At 43.1% G+C, this 22,145-nt stretch overlaps 2 protein-coding genes across 4 annotated transcripts; both read left to right on the forward strand.

Annotated features, from left to right (window-relative positions):
- LOC102189464 (apolipoprotein F) lies at positions 2,288–3,709 on the forward strand. The gene is made up of 2 exons (XM_005680344.2): positions 2,288–2,398; positions 2,550–3,709. The coding sequence occupies exon 2, from the start codon at positions 2,573–2,575 to the stop codon at positions 3,332–3,334; it is 762 nt and encodes a 253-aa protein (XP_005680401.1). The 5' UTR covers positions 2,288–2,398; positions 2,550–2,572; the 3' UTR covers positions 3,335–3,709.
- LOC102189738 (apolipoprotein F) lies at positions 19,882–21,862 on the forward strand. 3 transcript variants are annotated; one of them, XM_005680345.3, is made up of 2 exons: positions 19,882–19,984; positions 20,215–21,862. In XM_005680345.3, exons 1-2 carry the CDS (start codon positions 19,900–19,902, stop codon positions 21,144–21,146), a joined length of 1,017 nt encoding a protein of 338 aa, XP_005680402.3. In that variant the 5' UTR covers positions 19,882–19,899; the 3' UTR covers positions 21,147–21,862. The 3 variants fall into 3 exon arrangements, with proteins under 3 accessions (XP_005680402.3, XP_013819405.2, XP_013819404.2); XM_013963951.2 differs by having other exon boundaries at positions 19,956–20,047; XM_013963950.2 differs by having other exon boundaries at positions 19,960–20,052.

Genomic DNA, 22,145 nt, shown 5'->3' on the forward strand with positions numbered 1-22,145 from the left:
GCTGATAGGGATTGGCAACTGAAAACAGCACCAAAGATTTTTAGGACAGTGGAAGTATTCTGTATGATAGTGTAAAGTTTTGTGACATACATTTGGTATGATAGAACTGTGTAAGTGCAAAGAACTGAACCCTAAAAATAATACATAACATTTTAAATATAACAATCAAATGTCACTAAGGTACCACACCAGTAGAAGATGTTAAAAAGAGGAAAACTTGGGGGCTGGGGAAGAGGGAATATTTGGAAATTCTGTAGTTCTTGCTCAGTTTTTCTACTAAAATAATAAATTTTTTTTACTCAATTTCTTGAGCCATTTTATTTTATTTTACTGACCACGTTATGTGACATGCAGGATCTTAGTTCCCCAACTAGGGATTGAACCCATGATCCCTTCAGTGGAAGTCTGGAGTTCTAACCACTGGACAGCCGGAGAATTCCCAAAAATGAACTGTTAATTAAAACAACAAAAACCCCATCACTCAAAGAGTGATAGCTAATGGGAACTGATGAACAGGTACCAGATGAGGACAGGAGCATAGGTAGGGAGTCTGATTGGAGGGACCAGACCTTGTCTTCATCCCTCTATTTCTCTCCTCAGTCCTGGAGACAAATGAACCACCACTCTCCATCCCCTACACATTTACACATTCTCTCTCCCCTGTCATTCCCAAGACACCACAGTTGGAAATGCAAGCAATTTCAAAGAAAAGTAATTGTCATATTGAGGACAACCTGATCGTAATACTGGAGGTCCAGTCATGGATGGGGAACTCAAGTCAGAAATGGGAGAATTTGGCAGGATCCAAAGACCTAACTGAGCTGTACAGAAGCAGTAGATTCTTGAGGTTCCCTGTGGATTTAGGGTCCAAGAATTTCAGGCAACAGTGTTGGATATCTCTACATCTGGTTCTCCCGGTTTTAGGAATGTGTCCCTGTAGCTCCCCGAACACTGACTTCTCTTTTTCTAGGGATTGATTTCTTCTTGCTTACTAGAGGGCCCTCCTGGGACTGAGAGGAGTAAATAAGATAAGAGGAGGGACCTGGGATCCCTTCATTGATCTGTTCCCTTTAGCTGTGTGCCATGGTGGGTTATGGAACCAGAGAGAAACCCTGATGCCATGATCACACGTGGGCTTTGTACCAGTTTTAGGAGGTACCATATGCCATCGCTCCTTATTGTTCAGACTGCAGTTTCTCTCCTAGACTCCTGGTTGAGAAATGAAGCCCAATTCCTTACATTTTGATATCGGCTTAGAAAGGGGTAGTAAGATAATAGACACGTTTAATTAAGGAACTGCACTGGAATTAATGTAAAAACTGAGAAGTTGCTCTTATTTGGTCTGACTTGCTGGTGTATTCAGAGAAGGCAATGGCACCCCACTCCAGCACTCTTGCCTGGAAAATCCCATGGACAGAGGAGCCTGGTGGGCTGCAGTCCATGGGGTCACTAAGTCAGACACGACTGAGTGACTTCACTTTCACTTTTCACTTTCATGCATTGGAGAAGGAAATGGCAACCCACTCCAGTGTTCCTGCCTGGAAAATCCCAGGGGAGCCTGGTGGGCTGCCGTCTATGGGGTCACACAGAGTCAGACACGACTGAAGCGACTTAGAAGCAGCAGCAGCAGCAGCAGCTGGTGGATTCTATTGTTCTATTTCTCTACCTCTTAAATCCATTGAATAAGAAGTATTTTGGGCCAAACTTACAGTTACCAAAAGGGAAACTGTAAGGCAGGAGTGGATAAATTAGGAGTTTAGGATTAACAGATACACACTACTCTATGTAAAATAGATAAACAAATACCTACTGTATAGCAGAGAGAACTGTATTCAATATCTTGTAATAACCAATAATGGAAAGGAATCTGAAGAATATATGTATAATTCAGATATATATATATCTGAATCACTTTGCTATACACCTGAAACTAACACAATATTGTAAATCAACTATACTTCAATTAGAAAATAAAAAATAATTTAAAAGAACTATTTTGGTGTCTCCTATCCAGAAATCACTGGCATCTCTGCCTTTCACCTCCCTCTTCCTCAGAAGACACAGAGGAAATTTTCCTGATCTAAGTTTAGGTCTAGAGAAATCCTAAGGTGAGAGGGATATGGGGCAGTATCCACAGAGGGAGAAACCTGATTTCAGCTTTGGGGCAAAGGTAAGGGCAAAGCCTGAACTAAGAAGAGGCAGATAAATATTTGTGAAGGTTGTGTCCTTCACTGTTTTCAGTGAGGTCAACTGAGGTGTTCAGAGCGGTCAACTGTTTTGACTGAGATAAAGAGAACGTCAGATCTAGAAAGCAGTCATTCAGATCAAGAGAGGCACGGAGGCAAAGGACGTGTTCAGATCATCTCATTCCTCTGGCTTCTTTTTTTTCCAGGAGCAGGTAAATATCTCCCACAGCCCATGAGTTCTGACGTCCTGGGCGACTGAAGTTTCCAAGGGCTGAGGCACTTCCGATGTCTGGCCAGACCTGGAGTCTCTTCATCCCGAGCCTTTGCCCACTTCCCAGTCTGAGCACTGCTTCTTTCCGGCAGGGCTGTTCTGCTGACCCACCGTGATGCAGGCCGTGCTGCTCCTTTGCTGTGTCTTGCTGTCCCCAGTGGCTGCCTTCCCAAGAAATGCCCAGGAAGGGGTCCTGACCTTCCAGCCGTCCATCTCAGAAACTGGGCATCCTTTGAACCTGCTCTCCAACCAGCTCCTTCTCCCAGACCCTAAAACCTGCCAGCATCTCTTACATGTGGCCTCCTCCTTAGCCCCTCTGCCTGAGTACCTATCCAGCTTAGCTCTGGAGGTGGTCTTGGAAGAGATTGGTTGCACAACTGAGGCTCACATTCTGCAGCTCCAGCTTGTTAAGATAGGAGGAAAGGACACCACTGAAACCCTCATCCGTGAGAGCAAAAAGCACAATGAAGGAGAAGGGATTGGCCAAGTTAAGGTCATTCTGAAGGATCTGGGAGGATCCCCAGGGGAGCTTAGGCGGGTGCAGCGCTCAGTTACCCTTCTGGAGGCATGTAGGCAGGAAAATAGGTGGGTGCTCTATGAGACAGCAAAAATGATGGCTGAATTTGCTGAGAAGCTCCCTAACACTGAGCTGGTAACAGAGTTTAAGGCTGCTGCCATTGATGTCACCCAGAAGTGCACGGATGAGTCCTGGGAGCATTTGCAAGCAGTAAGCAACCGGCTAGTGAACAGCCCTGAGATGAAAGACTTCACAATGCCTATGCAAGATCAGCTGTACTTTATCAAGCGTTTCGCAACCATTCTGATGCACATTCTAGTGGAATTCATAAAGACGCAAGTCCAGAATATTTTTGGATAGGGAAGGCCTCCAAGGCACCCTGTTTCCTTTCTCAAATGTCTCTGATAGGATCATGTACAAGGACTGGGCACAACAGGTAGTTAGAAATGTTGAGACAGCTTAGGGCAGAAGTATCTATTCATTTGATCCCAATGCTAAAAGCCATGTGACCAGAGTCAGCTTTGCCCCTTCTCTTAATAAATCCTAGTCTCTATTTTTTTCCCCAATTTCTCTTTGTCAGGTACTGGGGATGTATTACGTACTAGACATGAAGGATATTGTAATCTTTCCCCATGTATCTACCTTTTACTTTCTAATTCCCAGCTGGGTGCTGTAACTTGTTTGTGTTCATTTTTAAACTGAAAAGAGAAATTAAATGTTGCTTCTAGATCAGAATCACAGTTATTTGATCTCTTTTAACTCTGGGTCAGGGAGGCCTGGCGTGCTGCGATTCATGGGGTCGCAAAGAGTCAGACACGACTGAGCGACTGAACTGAACTGAACTGAACTCTGGGTCTCCACAGCTTTTTTTTTTTGGTGCTGCATCACATGGGATCTTGTTTTCCTGACTTAACCACTGGACCACCAGGGAATTCCCTCCATAGCTTCTTTTGTAAGCTGGAGATAGAATGTGGCAGGACCCATAGGAAGTGCCAATGCATTTTGAGACTGAGTATGTAACAGAGGGACAAGGTTTGACCAGTCAATACAAATGGGCAAATATTTGTAGAGGGCATGTCCCTTGCTGATTGTTGGGAAAAGCAACCAGCTTTCCTCCTCATGGGATGGAGAACTGGGCAGAGTGAGTTTAGACCTACCAGAGTGATTTCACGTCTCGGTGACTGGATTGTGCGGTAGTTTGGGGTCCTATACCTTCATGGAATGAGCCCACATGAAGCAGAAAAAGCCCCTGGTAATCTGGATGGGGAGACCAAGAAGAGCAACTGAGTCCCATTCCCTACTCCCTGGCCCCAAACTGAAAAGGAAGGGAAGCTGGGAGTTGATGGGGAAGATGTCTTCCAACTGAACCCTGGGCTCCTTCAGACCACAGCCCAGAGGAAACTGTGAATGCTTGTCTTCCAGTCTAGCGTGGTCTGATCTAGCTAAGCATCACTGAGACCCATTGTGACCTGCTCCTTGAGTGCCTCCCACTCTACCCTGTGGTTCTCACTTCATGTGGAGCCCAGAAAAGACCCTGGTATCTTTTCCTTCATCTCTGGGGATCCAGCCACCCTCTGGAGACGCCTAGTTCTGCCAGGCTCTACTCCCAAAGTCCCTGCCTGACCTTACCCATTTTGCCCTCTGCCAAGAATGTCCCTGGAGCAAGCTGATCACCAGGTTGATCCCTAGCCCCTGCAGCTTCATCTTTTTAACCTGGACAACATGAAAGCCAAGTAAGTCTTTTTCAACTAAAAACAAGGTGCCAGATGGACAGTAGCTCAGGGAGGGGCCCCCCAGGGAGTGCTCTGGTCTCTGTACTGCAGTTATTAGGCAGGGTTCAGCCTCATCCAGGAGAGTAAGATGTGCCTTCTCTATGCTAGAAAGTTAGTATGAGCATATGTACAATGTAGTCCAGCTGTCGCCAGGAGTGGGAATCTACAAAGTCAAACGTAGCTTTCTACTCTGCTGCTCAGAACTACAACAGACCCGAAGAGTGAGGCTGAGATGGGGCCGTAGACTTGGGGCCATAGCTCATGTCCAGGTTGTTGGGGGACCAGGGGCTGTTGGTGAGCTCTGTGCTTAAATCTTCAGTGAAATCTGGTGCCGGGGTCCAGCCCCAGTGGATCCAGGGAATTCAAAGCGGGGACGGAGTCAGGGAGGAGAGACCTATTTATTAGATATATAAAGAGAGATTAGGAAAGAATAGTGTAGTAGGAAAATTAGTGAAGAAAAGAGGCTGAATAACTTGGTTTACGCGGAGAACCAATAAAACTCCGAGACAAGGGGTTTGCATGGTCTACGTAGGCCACCGGCACCCGCTTGAATAGCGGAGAGTGCCCCGCCTTGGGCTCCCTCTCACGTGGGTCTTAGAAGCCAGGGCAAATAAGTAGACACGGTGAGCCTCCATGCTCCAGATGGGAATTCAGCCAGAAAAGGGAGGAAAGAACGACATGGGGGAGCCAAGCATCGGTGCCAGACCCACAACTTTATTTTCAAAAGCAGCTTATATACCCCAAGTTGTACATAAAGGAATAATGGAATATGCAGAGTTATGCAGGGGCAGCAGTCCTGACCCTTATTGAGACCAGGCTTTCCTTTTGCATACCTTCCCGTATACAAAAGGTCTTAGGTGGTTTTACATCATCTTATGGCCAGGGGGCCTGTTAACATTTTTATGGCTCTTTTTCTAGATAAATGTCTATCAACCAGAAAACTCATTTTCCCCTAAAGTATTTTTCCCTTACTCTTCATCACCCTCAAAATACTAAATAAAGTTACATTCCTGTAGAACAAAGTTGCAGTGGGTTATAACAAAGAAAGTACTTAACTCAAAGATCTAATGTTGCTAATACCAGGGCTACTACCTGTTTTTTCTACATACCAACTATATCAACAAATAAAAGATATGAAAACTTGGCAGCAAGTATTGGCTTAACAAATGAAACCTTTAATCAGTCCTATTCTAATGATTTTGACTCCTCAGAAGCCCCTACATTCCTAGGATGTTTGAAGTTTCCTGTGCCTCTCAGGATTGGGAGGCCGCAAACAATCACATTCGCAGCTATAAGAGTCCGGCAGGAAGGCTAGAAAGCCATCAGAGGGGTTTTTGGATTGAAACACTCATATTATGCCCAGGAGACTTATTATCTAAAAGCTCTAAATTAACTTTTTCCAGAAAAAGGTGGTGGGGGGACAGCCCCCTGCTAATGTCAGAAGAGTAGGTGGAAAGCATAACACAGTAAAGCAGGCAGACTCTGGTTTTGGGGGTAGATGCTCGAGAATCTCCAGGGGGACCCCTGAGGCTTGATCCTGCCTTTACGTAATGTCAAGCCTCCTTCCTCATGACCTTGGCCACGGGTGGGATTCCTCACGCTGCTCGCAGCAATCTGGGATTCAGTAGCTGATCTAGTATTACTATGAAAAAGAGGTAAATATTCCTCTATTGGAGACTAGGGAGGAGGGCTTGGGAGGCAGCACAGATGTGAATCACCCAGAGGTGACAAACGACAATCAAGGCCTCAGAGGACAAGACTGCTGAAGAAGTGATCTCAACTCCTACTCATCTGGAGCCTTATTCAAGGGCCATGACTTAGATTCTCTTCCTAGTAACCTTATACTTTATATAAATAAAGAGGTTATGCACAGAAGGAATTAAACTGAATTTTAAATTGTCACTGACTCGCTTATCCTAATCCTCAGGTATGGAATAGAATAATTCAACTCTGATTATGTTAGTCTATCAGTATTCCTGCTAAGTAAAGAGACTCCTCCTACCTCAAACAAACAAAAAGTTTTTCCTTTCATCATAAAATCATATGACTCCTTAAGACATACACGTTTGCTTTATTCTTTCAGACTCTGGGTACTGCAATAAATTGAGATTTCCCAACGATCAAATGGCCCCAGGAGCAAGAATGCTGCCAGGCCAGCAAGTCTTTCATCAATGTGCTAATCCACACATTGAAAATCAGAGGTGACATAAATCTTACCAGTTCTTCTTGAAATTTCAGATAGTTGGGATCAGGATAATCCGTCTGATTAAGGGAGGGAAGAGAAACTGAGGAGTGTATTAAAATGCAATCTTAGGGGTTTTATAACTTCTTCCACAATTTCCAGACCACTGCTATCCAACAGAAATTTGAGGGAAGATGGAAATATTCTCTGTCTGTGCTGTCTAATATGGTGGACACAGCCCCATGTGTCTACTGGGTGCTTGAAATGTGGGTGGTATAACTGAGAAACTGAATTTTCTTTCCATGTTTTAAATTCTTATTCATAGTTTTTATTCTTGGTATTACATGCTAATGTCTCTAAGTGTTATAAACTGAATCGTTTATAACAAAATTCATAGATTGAAGCCCTAACCCACAATGTGACTGTATTTGCTCAGAGGGTCTTTAAGGAGAGGGCAGAGGGCCATTAACCATTAACGAGATTATAAGAATGGGACTATAATCCAATGGGACTGGTTTCATTAGAAGTGGAAGAGACACCAAAAATGCGTATACATAGAGGAAAGGCCATGTGTGGGAACAGCAAGACAGCAGCCATCTGCAAGCTAAGGAGTGAGGTTTCAGAATTAACCAAACCTGCCAACATCTTGACCTTGGACTTTTAGCCTCCAGATCGTGAGAAATAAATTCCTTTTGTTTAAATCATCCTGTCTATGGTATTTTGGTATGGCGGCCCTGGCACACTAATATATTAAGTATGGGTCTTTTCTCACCTATTTTCTGGTATCCTGTGAGTCTACTCAATTTGAAAAAAAAATTGTCTTCTTCATTATAAAAAAGGAACTTAAAACTAAAGAAAATAATTTTCTTGCTTCCTCTTTTTTTAGTTTACTTTTTTTTTTTTTTTAAGCCACGCTACGCAGCTTGTGGGATTTTAATTCCCTGACCAGGAATTGAACCTGAGCCCATGGCAGTGAAAGTACCGAGTCTTAACCATTGGACTACCAAGAAATTCCCAGTTTAGTTTTTTTTTTTAATTGTGGTTTAAAAAAAATCACATATCATAAAATTTGCTATCTTAACCATTTCTAAGTGTACAGTTCAATAGCTGGCCTGTAACTATGAACTGTGTTCACATTGCTGTGGGGTCCATCTCCAGAACTTTCTCATCTTACAAAACTGAAAATCTACCCATTAAACATTAACTCTCCATTTCCTCCTCCCCTCAGCCCCCAACCACCACCCTTATATAGAAACCATCCAAAGTTTCTATAACTTTGACTCCTGTAGATCTCTTCCGGGTCATTGCTGTTTGTCATCTCTGATTGAGATTCCTGTGACAGCTGTCCTGCTTGTTTTCCTCTCTTATATCTCCCCTTCTCCTAAGTCCATCTTTCACATTCCCTCTTGAGTGATCTGGGCTTCCCAAGTGGCTCAGTGGTAAAGAATCTTCCTGTAATGCAGGAGCTCCAGGGTTCAATCCCTGGGTGGAGAATATACCTAGAGAAGGGAATGGCAACCCACTCCAATATTCTTGCCTAGGAAATCCTGTGGACAGAGGAGCCAGGTGGGTTACAGTCCAGGGGGTGGCAAAGAGTCAGACATGACTGAGTACCCATACACATTTGAGTTGTCTTTCTAAAACATAGGTTTGATCCTTTCACTTCTCTGTCCAGAGCACTTGATATTTCCCCATTGCTTTTAAGACAGAGTCCAGAGCCTCTGAATGTGTCTCGTCTTTGACTAACCTTGGCAGCCTTCGGACCATGCCACCCACACACCTACTTTATACTGGAGTTATCTTCATCTTGGACTACTTTCCATTCTTCAAAAGCAGGCTTTTTCTCTCAATGCTTTGTCATGTCCTCTACCTGTCCTCCAGATTAAACTTCTGCCTTCAAGACTCAGCTCAGGGACTTCCCTGGGTTCAGTGGTAAAGAATGCACCTGCCAATGCAGGAGACTCAAGAGATGTGGGTTCGATCCCTGAGTTGGGAAGTTCCCCTGGAGTAGGAACTGGCAACCCACTCCAGTATTTTTGTTTGGAAAATCCCATGGACGGAGCAGCCTGGTGTCCATGGGGTCACAAAGAGTTGGATGCAACTGAGCCACCAGGGAAGCCCACATATATACCACATTTTGTTCACCCATTTGTGACAGACTTTTAGATTGAGTGAAATAGTCTTTCACTGTGGTTTTGATTAGCATTTTCCTAATGATTAATTATGTTGAACATATTTAATGTGTTTACTGGCCATTTGTATGTCTTTTCTGGAGAAATGTCTATTCAAGTCCCTTCCCCACCACCCCTTTTTTTGGTCGCACCACTCATCTTGCAGGACCTTAGTTCCCCCACTAGAGATCCAACCGCTGGACCTCCAAAGAATTCCCCTTTGCACACTTTTTTTTTTAATGCTGGAAGCAATCTTATGGTGTGATATGCGTGTGCTCCGTCACGTCCGACTCTTTGTGATCGCGTGTACTGCAGCCTGCCAGGCTCCCCCATCCATGGTATTTTTCAGGCAAGAATATTGGAGTGGGTTGCCATTTCCTATTCCAGCGGATCTTCCTGACACAGGGATCGAAACTGCATCTCCCTGTGTCTCCTGTATTGGCAGGCAGATTCTTTACCACTGAACCACTTGGGAAGCCTCGCTTTGCACATTTTTAAATTGAATTATTCGTTGTTAAGTTGTAGGAGATCTTTATATATTCTGAATATTAACCCCTCATCAGCTCTATGATATGCAAATATTTTCTCCCATCCTGTGGGTTACTTTTTCACTCTGTTGTTAGTGTCCTTTGATGCACAAAAGTTTTAAAAGTTTATTACTTTTCACTTGTTGTGAAGTCTAATTTATCTATTTTTCTTTTTTTACCTGTGCTTTTAGTGTCACAAGAAATCATTACAAATATGATGTCATGAAGATTTTTTCCCAATGTTTTCTTCTAAGAATTGTGCAGTTTTAGTTCTTATGTTTAAGTCTTTAATCCATTCTTTTTAAAAATATTTTTATTTCTTTAGGCTGGGCCAGATTTTAGTTGCAGCACACTGGATCTTCAATCTTCCTTGTAGCATGCGGAGCTTTAGTTGCAGCATGTGGGACCAGGGATCAAACCCAGACACTCTTTATTGGGAGCGCAGAGTCTTAGCCTGTGGACCACCAGGGAAGTTCCTTTAAACCATTCTGAGTTAATTTTTGTATATAATATAAGGGAAGGGTCAAACTTCATTCTTTTGCATGTGAATATCCAGTTGTCTCAGCCCCATGTATCTCATTCAATGGTTTCAACGCACTTATAAAAAAATTATTTACGTAAGCAAAGATTTACTTCTGGGTTCTCTGTTCTATTCCATTAGTCTATACCTCTATTTCTATGCCTATACCATACTGGTTTTTGTGTGTTTTTTTTAAATTTTGTCCCTAGTTTATTTTTTAAACTGAAACTTTCTTTTGTTTTTCTCATTGATTTTTATAAGTTCCCAATATGTTAAGCAAAGTCTCTCATTCAGGTATCTGTTAGGGCTAACCTAGAATTATTTCAAGAAATGCTTTCACTTGCCCAAGCATATTCTCTTGGGAGGCAAGCCTTGTTGAGTCGTGTATCCTAGTTGGTATCCTTATTTTTAAGAAGAGGATTATTCTCTACCTGCAGCTCAGCTGCTTATGAAAGCACACAAATGTGGCTTTGATTGGCCTGGAAGAATGGCTTTTGTGTGGCACCTGTCATTATGTAGTACCACACTGTTTTAATTACTGTAAGTTTTTAAAACTTTTCAGGAACCACTTCATTTTTATTTTACTGCTTCTTTTTGGTCACCAAATTTGCTTTCTTCTTTGTAGTGATGTACCTTTGTAATAAGTTCTGAAATCAGGAAACAAGTTCTCCAAGTTTATATTCTTTTCCAAGATTGTATTGGCTATTCAATGTCTCTTGAAATCCCATGTGAATATTAGGATGGTTTCTCTACTTTGCAAAAAACATCACTAGGATTTTGGTAGAGATTGCGTCAGATTTGTTAGTCTCTTTGGGTAGTATTCTGTCGTTTTTGAGACTGCATCCAAGTACTGCATTTGGGACTCTTTTGTTGACCATGATGGCCACTCCATTTCTTCTGAGGGATTCCTGCCCGTAGTAGTAGATATAATGGTCATCTGAGTTAAATTCACCCATTCCAGTCCATTTTAATTCACTGATTCCTAGCATGTCGACGTTCACTCTTGCCATCTCTTGTTTGACCACCTCCAATTTGCCTTGATTCATGGACCTGACATTCCAGGTTCCTATGCAATATTGCTCTTTACAGCATCAGACCTTGCTTCTATCACCAGTCACATCCACAGCTGGGTATTGTTTTTGCTTTGGCTCCATCCTTTCATTCTTTCTGGAGTCATTTCTCCACTGATCTCCAGTAGCATATTGGGCACCTACTGACCTGGGGAGTTCCTCTTTCAGTATCCTATCATTTTGCCTTTTCATACTGTTCATAACTGTGGCTCAGATCATGAACTCCTTATTAGCAAATTCAGACTTAAATTGAAGAAAGTAGGGAAAACTGCTAGACCATTCAGGTATGACCTAAATAAAATCTCTTATGATTATACAGTGGAAGTGAGAAATAGATTTAAGGGCCTAGATCTGATCGATAGAATGCTTGATGAACTATGGAGTGAGGTTCATGACATTGTACAGGAGACAGGGATCAAGACCATCCCCATGGAAAAGAAATGCAAAAAAGCAAAATGGCTGTCTGGGGAGGCCTTACAAATAGCCATGAAAAGAAGAGAAGTGAAAAGCAAAGGAGAAAAGGAAAGATATAAGCATCTGAATCCAGAGTTCCAAAGAATAGCAAGAAGAGATAAGAAAGCCTTCTTCAGTGATCAATGCAAAGAAATAGAGGAAAAGAACAAAATGGGAAAGACTAGAGATCTCTTCAAGAAAATTAGAGATACCGAGGGAATATTTCATGCAAAGATGGGCTTGATAAAGGACAGAAATGGTATGGACCTAACAGAAGCAGAAGATATTAAGAAGAGGTGGTCAGAATACACAGAAGTACTGTACAAAAAAGATCTTCACGACCCGGATACTCAAGATGGTGTGATCACTCATCTAGAGCCAGACATCTTGGAATGTGAAGTCAAGTGGGCCTTAGAAAGCATAACTACGAACAAAGCTAGTGCAGGTGATGGAATTCCAGTGGAGCTATTTCAAGTCCTGAAAGATGATGCTGTCAAAGTGCTGCACTCAATATGCCAGCAAATTTGGAAAACTCAGCAGTGGCCACAGGACTGGAAAAGGTCAGTTTTCATTCCAATCCCAAAGAAAGGCAATGCCAAAGAATGCTCAGACTACCTCACAATTGCACTCATCTCACATGCTAGTAAAGTAATGCTCAAAATTCTCCAAGCCAGGCTTCAGCAATACGTGAACCGTGAACTCCCTGATGTTCAAGCTGGTTTTAGAAAAGGCAGAGGAACCAGAGATCAAATTGCCAACATCCGCTGGATCATGGAAAAAGCAAGAGAGTTCCAGAAAAACATCTATTTCTGCTTTATTGACTATGCCAAAGCCTTTGACTGTGTGGATCACAATAAACTGTGGAAAATTCTGAAGGAGATAAGAATACCAGATCACCTGACCTGCCTCTTGAGAAACCTGTGTGCAGGTCAGGAAGCAACAGTTAGAACTGGACATGGAACAACAGACTGGTTCCAAATAGGAAAAGGAGTACGTCAAGGCTGTATATTGTCACCCTGCTTATTTAACTTCTATGCAGAGTACATCATGAGAAACGCTGGACTGGAGGAAGCACAAGCTGGAATCAAGATTGCCAGGAGAAATATCAATAACCTCAGATATGCAGATGACACAACCCTTATGGCAGAAAGTGAAGAGGAACTAAAAAGCCTCTTGATGAAAGTGAAAGAGGAGAGTGAAAAAGTTGGCTTAAAGTTCAACATTCAGAAAACGAAGATCATGGCATCTGGTCCCATCACTTCATGGGAAATAGATGGGGAAACAGTGGAAACAGTGTCAGACTTTATATTTTTGGGCTCCAAAATCATGGCAGATGGTGATTGCAGCCATGAAATTAAAAGAGGCTTACTCCTTGGAAGAAAAGTTATGACCAACCTAGACAGTATATTCAAAAGCAGAGACATTACTTTGCTGACTAAGCTCCGTCGAGTCAAGGCTATGGTTTTTCCAGTAGTCATGTATGGATGTGAGAGTTGGACTGTGAAGAAGGCTGAGCGCCGAAGAATTGATGCTTTTGAACTGTGGTGTTGGAGAAGACTCTTGAGAGTCCCTTGGACTGCAAGGACATCCAACCAGTCCATTCTGAAGGAGATCAGCCCTGGGAGTTCTTTGGAAGGAATGATGCTAAAGCTGAAACTCCGGTACTTTGGCCACCTCATGTGAAGAGTTGACTCATTGGAAAAGACTCTGATGCTGGGAGGGATTAGGGGCAGGAGGAGAAGGGGACGACAGAGGATGAGATGGCTGGATGGCATTGCGGACTCGATGGACATGAGTCTGAGTGAACTCTGGGGTTTGGTGATGGCCAGGGAGGCCTGGCATGCTGCAATTCATGGGGTCACAAAGAGTCGGACACGACTGAGTGACTGAACTGAACTGAACTTGGGTAGTATTGATATCTTAACAGTATTAAGTCTTCCCGTCCATGAGTGTGATATCTTTCTGTTTATTTATGCCTATTTAATTTCTGTCAGCAATGTTTTGTAGTTTTCAGTGTATAGGTTTTTCTTTTTTGCCTCCTTCGTTTAGTCCTAATTATTTTATTCTTTTTGATGATGTTGTAAAAAAGTTTGTTGTAAAGAATTGTTTTCTCTCTTAATTTCATTTTTCCATGTTTTTCATTGTTAGGGTATAGAAATGTAACTAATTTGAGGTGTTGATTTTGTATCCTGTAATTTTGCTTAATTTGCTTATTAATTCTAATAAGTTTGTGTGTGTGTGTGTGTGTGTGTGTGTGTGTGTGTGTGTGGTGCAACTATTTAGGGGTTTCTACATATATGATCATGTCTTCTGCAAACAGAGATAATTTTGCTTTCTTCTTTCCAATTTGGATGTCTTGTTTTCTTTTTCTTGCATAATTGCACTGGATAGAACATCTGACACTATGTTGAGTAAAAATGGCATAAACAAACATCTTTGTTCCTGATCTTAGAGGAGAAACTTTCAGTCTTGTTACCATTGAATATGATGTTAGCTGTGGGTTTTTCATATGTAGCCTTTGTTATTGAGCAAGCTTTTTCCTATTTATATTTTATTGATGCAAGATGCTTCTCTACATCAGTCGATATGATCATGTGATTTTTCTCCTTCATTCTGTTAATGTAGTGAATTATACTGATTGATTTTCACATACTGACCCACTCTTACATTCTAGGAATAAATCCTGCCTGGTCATGTTGTATAACACTCTTAATATGCTGCCAAATTCAACACGCTAGTATTTTGCATTCATAGTCTCATGAAATTCGTTTTCTATAGTTTTCGTTCCTTGTAGGGTCTTTGTCTAGCTCAGATATCAGGGTAATACTGGTGTCCTAGAATTAGTTTGAAATGTCTCCTCCTCTTTGATATACTGAAAGAGTCTGAGAAGGAGTGGTGTTAATTCTTCTTCAAATGTTTGGCAGAAAAAAAAGGAATGAAAAAGAAAACCTGCAACTGTTTGGTAGAACTCCCCAGTAAAGCCATTTTGTCTGGGGCTTATTCCATATTAGGAAAATTTTGGTTACTGATTCAGTCTCCCTACTAATTAAAGGTATATTCAAATTTTCTATTATTTCCTGATTCAGTCACGGTAGGTTATGTGTTTCTAGCAATTTGTTTATTTCCTCTAGATTATACAATTTATTAAAGATGCTTACTCCTTGAAAAAAAAGTTATGACCAACCTAGATAGCATATTCAAAAGCAGAGACATTACTTTGCTGACTAAGCTCCATCTAGTCAAGGCTATGGTTTTTCCAGTGGTCATGTATGGATGTGAGAGTTGGACTGTGAAGAAGGCTGAGCGCCGAAGAATTGATGCTTTTGAACTGTGGTGTTGGAGAAGACTCTTGAGAGTCCCTTGGACTGCAAGGACATCCAACCAGTCCATTCTGAAGGAGATCAGCCCTGGGAGTTCTTTGGAAGGAATGATGCTAAAGCTGAAACTCCAGTACTTTGGCCACCTCATGTGAAGAGTTGACTCATTGGAAAAGACTGATGCTGGGAGGGATTGGGGGCAGGAGGAGAAGGGGACGACAGAGGATGAGATGGCTGGATGGCATGGCTGACTCGATGGACGTGAGTCTGAGTGAACTCCAGGAGTTGGTGATGGACAGGGAGGCCTGGAGTGCTGCGATTCATGGGGTCACAAAGAGTCGGACATGACTGAGTGACTGAACTGAACTGAACTGAACTGATTCATGCATCCACGTATGCTAAGTCTGACTCTTTGCGACACTATGGACTGTAGCCCTCCAGGCTTCTGTCTATGGGATTCTCCAGGCAAGAATACTGGAGTGGGTTGCCATGCCTTCCTTACTCCAGGGAACCTACATGACCCAGGGATCAAACCCAAGTCCCTTATTGACAGCTGGGTTCTTTACCACTAGTGCTACCTGGGAAGCCCACACCTCTTCATGATATTCTCTTAAAGTCCTTTTTGTTTCTGTAAAACAAGTATTAACATCCCCATTTTTGTTTCTTTTTATTGAGATGTAATTGACATATTAGTTGCAGATGTACAACATAATGACTTGATATTTGTGTATATTGCAAAGCAATCACCACAATAAGTCTATTTAACATCCATTACCATGTATAGTTATGACTTTTTTCTTGTGATGAGAATTTTTAAGATCTATTCTTTTAGCAACTTTCAAATATACAATACAGTATTATTAACTATACTCACCATGTTGTACATCACATTCCTAGGACATCTCAGTTTTCTAACTGGAAGTTTGTGCCTTTTGACTTCCTCTACCCATTTTGCTCAGTCCCCACCTCCTGGCAACTACCAATCTGTTCTCTGTATCTATGAGTTCAATTTTTCTTAAAAGATTCCACACATAAGTGACATCATGAGGTATATGTCTTTCTGAGTCTGACATTTCATTTAGCAAATTGCTCTCAAGTTCTATCTAGTGGTAAAGAACCCGCATGTCAAAGCAGGAGATGTAAGAAATGCATGTTCAGTCCCTGGGTTAGGAAGATCCGTTGGGAGATGGAATGGCAACCCACTCCAGTATTCTTGGCTGGAGAATTCCAGGGACAAAGGAGCCTAGTGGGCTATGGTCCATAGCGTCATAGAGAGTTGGACACAACTGAATTGACTTAGCACGCTCACACGCAAATTCAGGTAACTGGACTTCCCTGGTGGCTCAGTGATAAAGAATCCACCTACCAATGCAGGAGATGCGGCATCAATGATCCCCAGGTCGGGAAGATTCCCTGGAGAAGGGAATGGCAACCAACTCCAGTATTCTTGCCTGGGAAATCCCACTGACAGAAGGAGCCTGGCAGGCTACAGTCCATGGGGTTGCAAAGAGTCAGACACAACTTAGTGACTAAACAATAACAACAACTTCAGGTAGCGTAGGATCCCTCCCTTTGCACCTAGTTCTGACTTCCTACAGTTTTGGTAGTGTATCTGTACAGACCAACCCCTCCTCCTTCTTCTATCTGCTCTTAGTCATCAGGGGCCACTTTTGGGAACTAAGAGAAATTGTGGAGGAGCTGGAAGGCTTTAAGCAAATACTGAAAATGTATTTGCTCCACTCATGACTAAGGTTGGAAGCTGGGAAGAGCACAACAAAGGGTTATGAGCATTCACTGAGTGCCCAAGGCTGGGAACGGATGACGAAGGGTCAATATACCCGGCCTTGAGGCATTCGAAGGCTTCCTTCTGACCACCTGTTTCTGAGAGCAAGGACTGTTGTTTCATGATAAGACTCCCTTTAGAGTTTCGCCAAAGCTATGTTATGACTTGGGCGGTAGGAACTGTATTTTATGCTTGAATGTTTTAATGTTTATCTGGAATGGCTATGTGCAAGTCAGCCTTATGCTCTATTCCCTGAAAATTATAAAACTACACAATTGGATAATAAACTTTGTCAGTCCACTAGAGGCTGTCCCTGAGTGTCCTTTTCAGAGTGCGGTTCTCCAAAATAAAAAGAGGGAAGGACCCTGAGCCCCTCCCTCTGGCCTGTTCCTTTCGGTTATCTATCAGAAGTGAGTGACAACACCAAGGAAACTTTTTACCACAACCATATGTAGGAACCTGTACTAGTTTCAGAAGGCATCAGATACCATCTTTAGTGCTAAACCCTAGAGGAAACTGCTTAAACCTAAACTCCCAATTTTTGGAGTATTGGTTAGATACGGAAAGAGTTACTACCCAGATGATGAACAGATTTTTTTAATGTTTTCTATTAAAATTAGAAAAGTGAGACGTGAAAGTTGTACTGATTTCATTCAACTTACCAATATTTTCAGTTTCCCTAGAATTTCACCCAGTGTATCCTTTTAATGAGAACTCATTAAACATTTTGGGGAATCTTGCCAGAGATCATCAGTCTTTTTACCTTACCTCTTCTCCCTTTCAGAATCTACAGAGGAAATTTCCCTCATCTCATGTATAGGTCCAGGGTAAAACCTTAGGACAATAGGGATATGGGGCAGGACTAGCAGGGCCAAAAACAGAAAAGGCCCTATATTTGTCAGCATAGGACAAAGGTGAGAAGGACAAAGTCTGGGCTGGAAAGAGATGAATAAATATTTGCACATGCTACGTCCTTCACTGTTTTGGATGCTATCAGCACTCTGGTCCTTGTGATTTTGGCTAGGTTAAAGAGGAAAGTGGGATACAACCAAAAAATCAAAACAGTCATTCCAGCCATGAAGATATCAAAGCAAAGATGTTTGGACTTTCTTGTTCCTCTGGTTTGTTTCTTCCTCAAAACAGTGAGGACCTCCCATAGCCTTTATGGGTGTGAGGTATGTTCAGGGTAACTGAAGTTTTTAAGGGCTGAGGCACTTCCAAGCTCTGACCAGTCCTGAAGTCTCTTCATCCCAAGCCTTTCCCCACTTCCCACTCTGAGTCCTGCTTCTTTCCAGCAGGGCTGTTCTGCTGACCCACCATGATGCAGGCTGCGCTGTTCCTTTTCTTTGTCTTGCTGTCTCAGTGGCTTCCTTCCCCAAAAATGCCCAGGGAGGGGCCCCGACCTTCCAGCAGTCTATCTCAGAGATTGGGCATCCTCTGAACCTGCTCTCCAACCAGATCCCTCTCCCAGATCCTAAAACCTGCCAGCATCTCTTGCATGTGGCCCCCTCCTTAGCCCCTCTGCTTGAGCACCTATCCAACTTAGCTTTGGAGGTGGTTCTGGAAGAGGCTAGTTGCACAACCTGAGGCTCACATTCTGCAGCTTCAGCTTGTTAAGATGGGAAAAAAGGACCAAACCCCTTATCCATGAGAGCAAAAAGCACAATGAAGGAAAAGGCACTGGCAATGCTAAAGTAATTCTGAGGAATCTTGGGGGACCCCCAGGGAGGCCTGGATAAATAAAAAACTCAGCTACTTACCTTGAGAGGTTTATTAATGATGGTGAATACAACCCTCTGTGCTGGCTAGTCTGTCAGTTAACTTGGATGGTGATTGAATTCGCTGAGAAGCCATCTCCCATGTTGCTGGTAACACAATTCAGAGCTTTTGCTATCAACATTTTCTAGAACTGCCAGTATGAGTCTTGGGAACTAGTTGGAGAATTAGGTAAAAAGCTTAAAACATCCCCAAGTTAAGAGCCTCTCAATGTCTATGGATGACGACAACATAATTTATAAAATGTTCTACAGCTATTCTGAAGTGCTTTATGGAGAAACTGATTCAGGGACTTGTCCGGATTCTTTATGTCAGATATTCAATGCCACATTGTAGACAGGTCTGCTCTCCCAGGACTGTGTTCAAAGATGGGACAGAGACTTTCCTGATGGTTCAGTGGTTAAGAATCTGCCTTCCAATGCAGGGGAAGCAGGTTTGATCCCTGGTCTGGGCACTAAGATCCCACATGCCAAAGATTAACTAAGCCCGTACACCCTCATCTATGCACCACAACTAGAGAGAAGCGCACACAATGTAACAAAGATCCTGCGTGCTGGAACAAACACCAAACACAGACAAGTAAATAAATAAGATGGGACATAGTAAGTAGGCAGAAATGTTGGACACTACTTAGGATGCTGCTGCTGCTAAGTCGTTTCAGTCGTGTCTGACTCTGGGATTCTCCAGGCAAGAACACTGGAGTGGGTTGCCATTTCCCTCTCCAATGCATGAAAGCGAAAAGTGAAAGGGAAGTCGCTCAGTCGTGTCCGACCCTCAGCGACCCCATGGACTGCAGCCCACCAGGCTCCTCCATCCATGGGATTTTCCAGGCAAGAGTACTGGAGTGGGATGCCATTGCCTTCTCCCTACTTAGGATAGATATACTCTATTTCATCCCAGTGCTGGTGTTAACCTTGCCCTTCTCCACTTAGTAGATCTCAGTCCTTATTTCACATTCCATTTTTCATTTTTTCTTTCAGTTAGCATATACTGTGCCTGTAATACATCTCAGCATGAGAAGTATTTGAACTTTTTTCCTCATTCATCTACCTGTACTAAATCCCCAGTGAGACACTGTAGCTTGCTAATTTAATTTTTAAACTGAAAAGAGAAATAAAAGGGAATCACAGACATCTAATCTCTTCTGATTCTGGATCTCCCAGCTTCTATCATGAGCTAAAGTGGGAACGTGGCAGGGACTGGTTGGAAATGCCAAATACCAAAGTTTTTAGATACTGAGGCCAAGTGTGCAACAGGCGCACAAAGTTTGAGAAGCCAGAACAGATGAACAAATATTTGCAGAGATTACATCTCTTATTGATACTAGGGGAAAGCCAGTATATCTGCTCTCTTCATGGGGCAGAGGAGTCAGCAGAACAGGATTGAGGAGCTACCAAATCCATCAAGGCAGTCTCACTTCTTAATCACCGGACGGTGCGGTAATTTGGAATTCCTTGTAAATGGGTGGAAATCATGCTGAGGAAGATCTGAAGATGGAGAAGGTCAGGTGGGAACAATTGGGTTGAGTTTCCTGTTTTTCAGTCCTTTAGCTAAAAAAAGAACAGAAGTTTGGAGGTAACAGATGAGGTTCGCCCTGAGTCCTGGGCTCCTTTTGGATCACAGCCCTTAAGGAAACGGTTTGTATGTTTCTGGTTTCTCCCCGCTCCAGTGCGCTCCGTTACGAACCTGCATGGTCTCAGACTCATCATGTTACCAGCTGAGCTACTTCTTTGCTGCTTCCTGCTGCACGCTGCAAAGGCCATTTCATCTGGAAACCAGATGGATGTCTTACTACATCTTCCTTCACCCTTGGAATCCTCGCTAACTTCCTCATACTCCTTGTCTTGCCAGACCCTTCTTCCCAAATCCCTCCCTGGCTTCACTCAGATGGCCCCTCTCCCCAGGTTTCTGGTAAGCTTGCCACTGATGATCGCCCTGGAGAAAGCTGGTTGTCAAGCTGATGTACAGGTCCTGCAGCTTCAGCTGTACCACCATGGGGGTGTAAATGCTACGCAGACCCTCATCAGACATCTTCAAGAGCTAGAGAAAAGCAGAAGCACAGGGAGGGGAGTGTCAGTAGATGCTCTGGCCTCTGCTCTGCAGCTGTGGGCTAGAGAGAACCCTGGCCCACAGAGAGCCCGACGATCACCCTCCATCACAAACTGTGAGCAGGAGCAGGAGCAGAGGGTGCACAGTATAGTCCAGATGTTGCCGGGAGTGGGAACCTTCTACAACCTGGGCACAGCAATGTATTATGCTGTTCAGAACTGCTCGGACATGGCCAAGGAACGAGGCCGAGATGGGGTCATAGATCTGGGTTATGATCTTCTGATGGCCATGGCTGGAGCGTCAGGGGGACCCACAGGACTAATGATCGGTATTGCACTTAAACCTGCACTGAAGGCTGGGGTTCAGCGGTTGATCCAGTATTACTATGAGAGAGAGGCAAACACCCCTCCACCAGAGACCAGCAAGGAGGTCTTGCAGAGCACCTCAGATATGAGCGAAGTGAAAGAAACAACTATCATGGCCCCTTTCGTGTCAGAAGTAGTAAGTTCAAATCCATGCTGGGGTGGACCTTATTCAACAACTGTGGCTTAGATCCTAGGTATTGGAATATTGGGATGTAAAAGAAGGTGGTAGGATGCAACCGTTAGAACTCCACCCTTTCACTGACAGAGGGCCTAGGTTCAACCCCTGGTCAGGGAACTAAGATCATGCAAGCCGTGCAGCACAGCCAAAATAAAAAAAGATGGTGACCTCTGAGTAAAGAGAATTCAATCCAGTCCACTTAATCCAGCAGAACTCTACTCTGATTCCTTCCCTTCTATAAACTACCATTCATAACCAGATCAGGATTAAGTGTTCTGAGATTACAAACAGGCAAAGAAAGAGGGGAATGAGAAGAGCTAACCTTTTTCTGCTCACCTTTTGGCGGTGTGGCCAAAAATAAATAAGTAAATAATAAAAGAAGGTGGTAAACACGATGACTAGATCTCGTATTCTGATAAATTGTAATGTGTGTGTTCAAAATCCAAATCTCTGATTTCTTATCAAGGAGAAAAGCAGTACTGTAACGTGTAAGAGTTTTAAAATTTGTGGTTTGGAATCAGAGGATTTGGCTTTGAATTCAGGCTCCACTTGTTAGAGCTTCAGTGATCACTGACTAGCAACTTGTTTCTGCAAACTCAGTTTTTTTAAATTTTTAAAGTGAGGGTAATGATTTGCATCTCAATAGGTTTCGTGGAAATTAAAAACGATACGCTGTACTAATGCTTAGCACCGCACCAACAATAAAGAAGCTTTTGTCACTGTTATTGTTGTTGTTACTTAAGCCCTCCCCTTCCCGTCCCAAAGTGTCGCAATTCCGCTTCTTAGATCAACGCCTTCAACGTCTTGGCTAGTCTCGGTTCCGCCGAGTGGGTTCCGATTCTCGGAAATCAGCTGTTTCAGTCCTGAGCAATTCTGCTAATTGGACCCCTCCCTCCGCACGCACGGGGCGGGGCTTACTTGAGCTTGCCTACCATTTGCTGCTGCTGGAGGTGTGGTTTCGGCTCCTCTTGCCCCGCCCCTCGGGGGAAGGAGAAGTTGTGGTGGCGC

The sequence above is a fragment of the Capra hircus genome, chromosome 5 (assembly GCF_001704415.2).
Source record: "Capra hircus breed San Clemente chromosome 5, ASM170441v1, whole genome shotgun sequence".
Taxonomy (NCBI): domain Eukaryota; kingdom Metazoa; phylum Chordata; class Mammalia; order Artiodactyla; family Bovidae; genus Capra; species Capra hircus.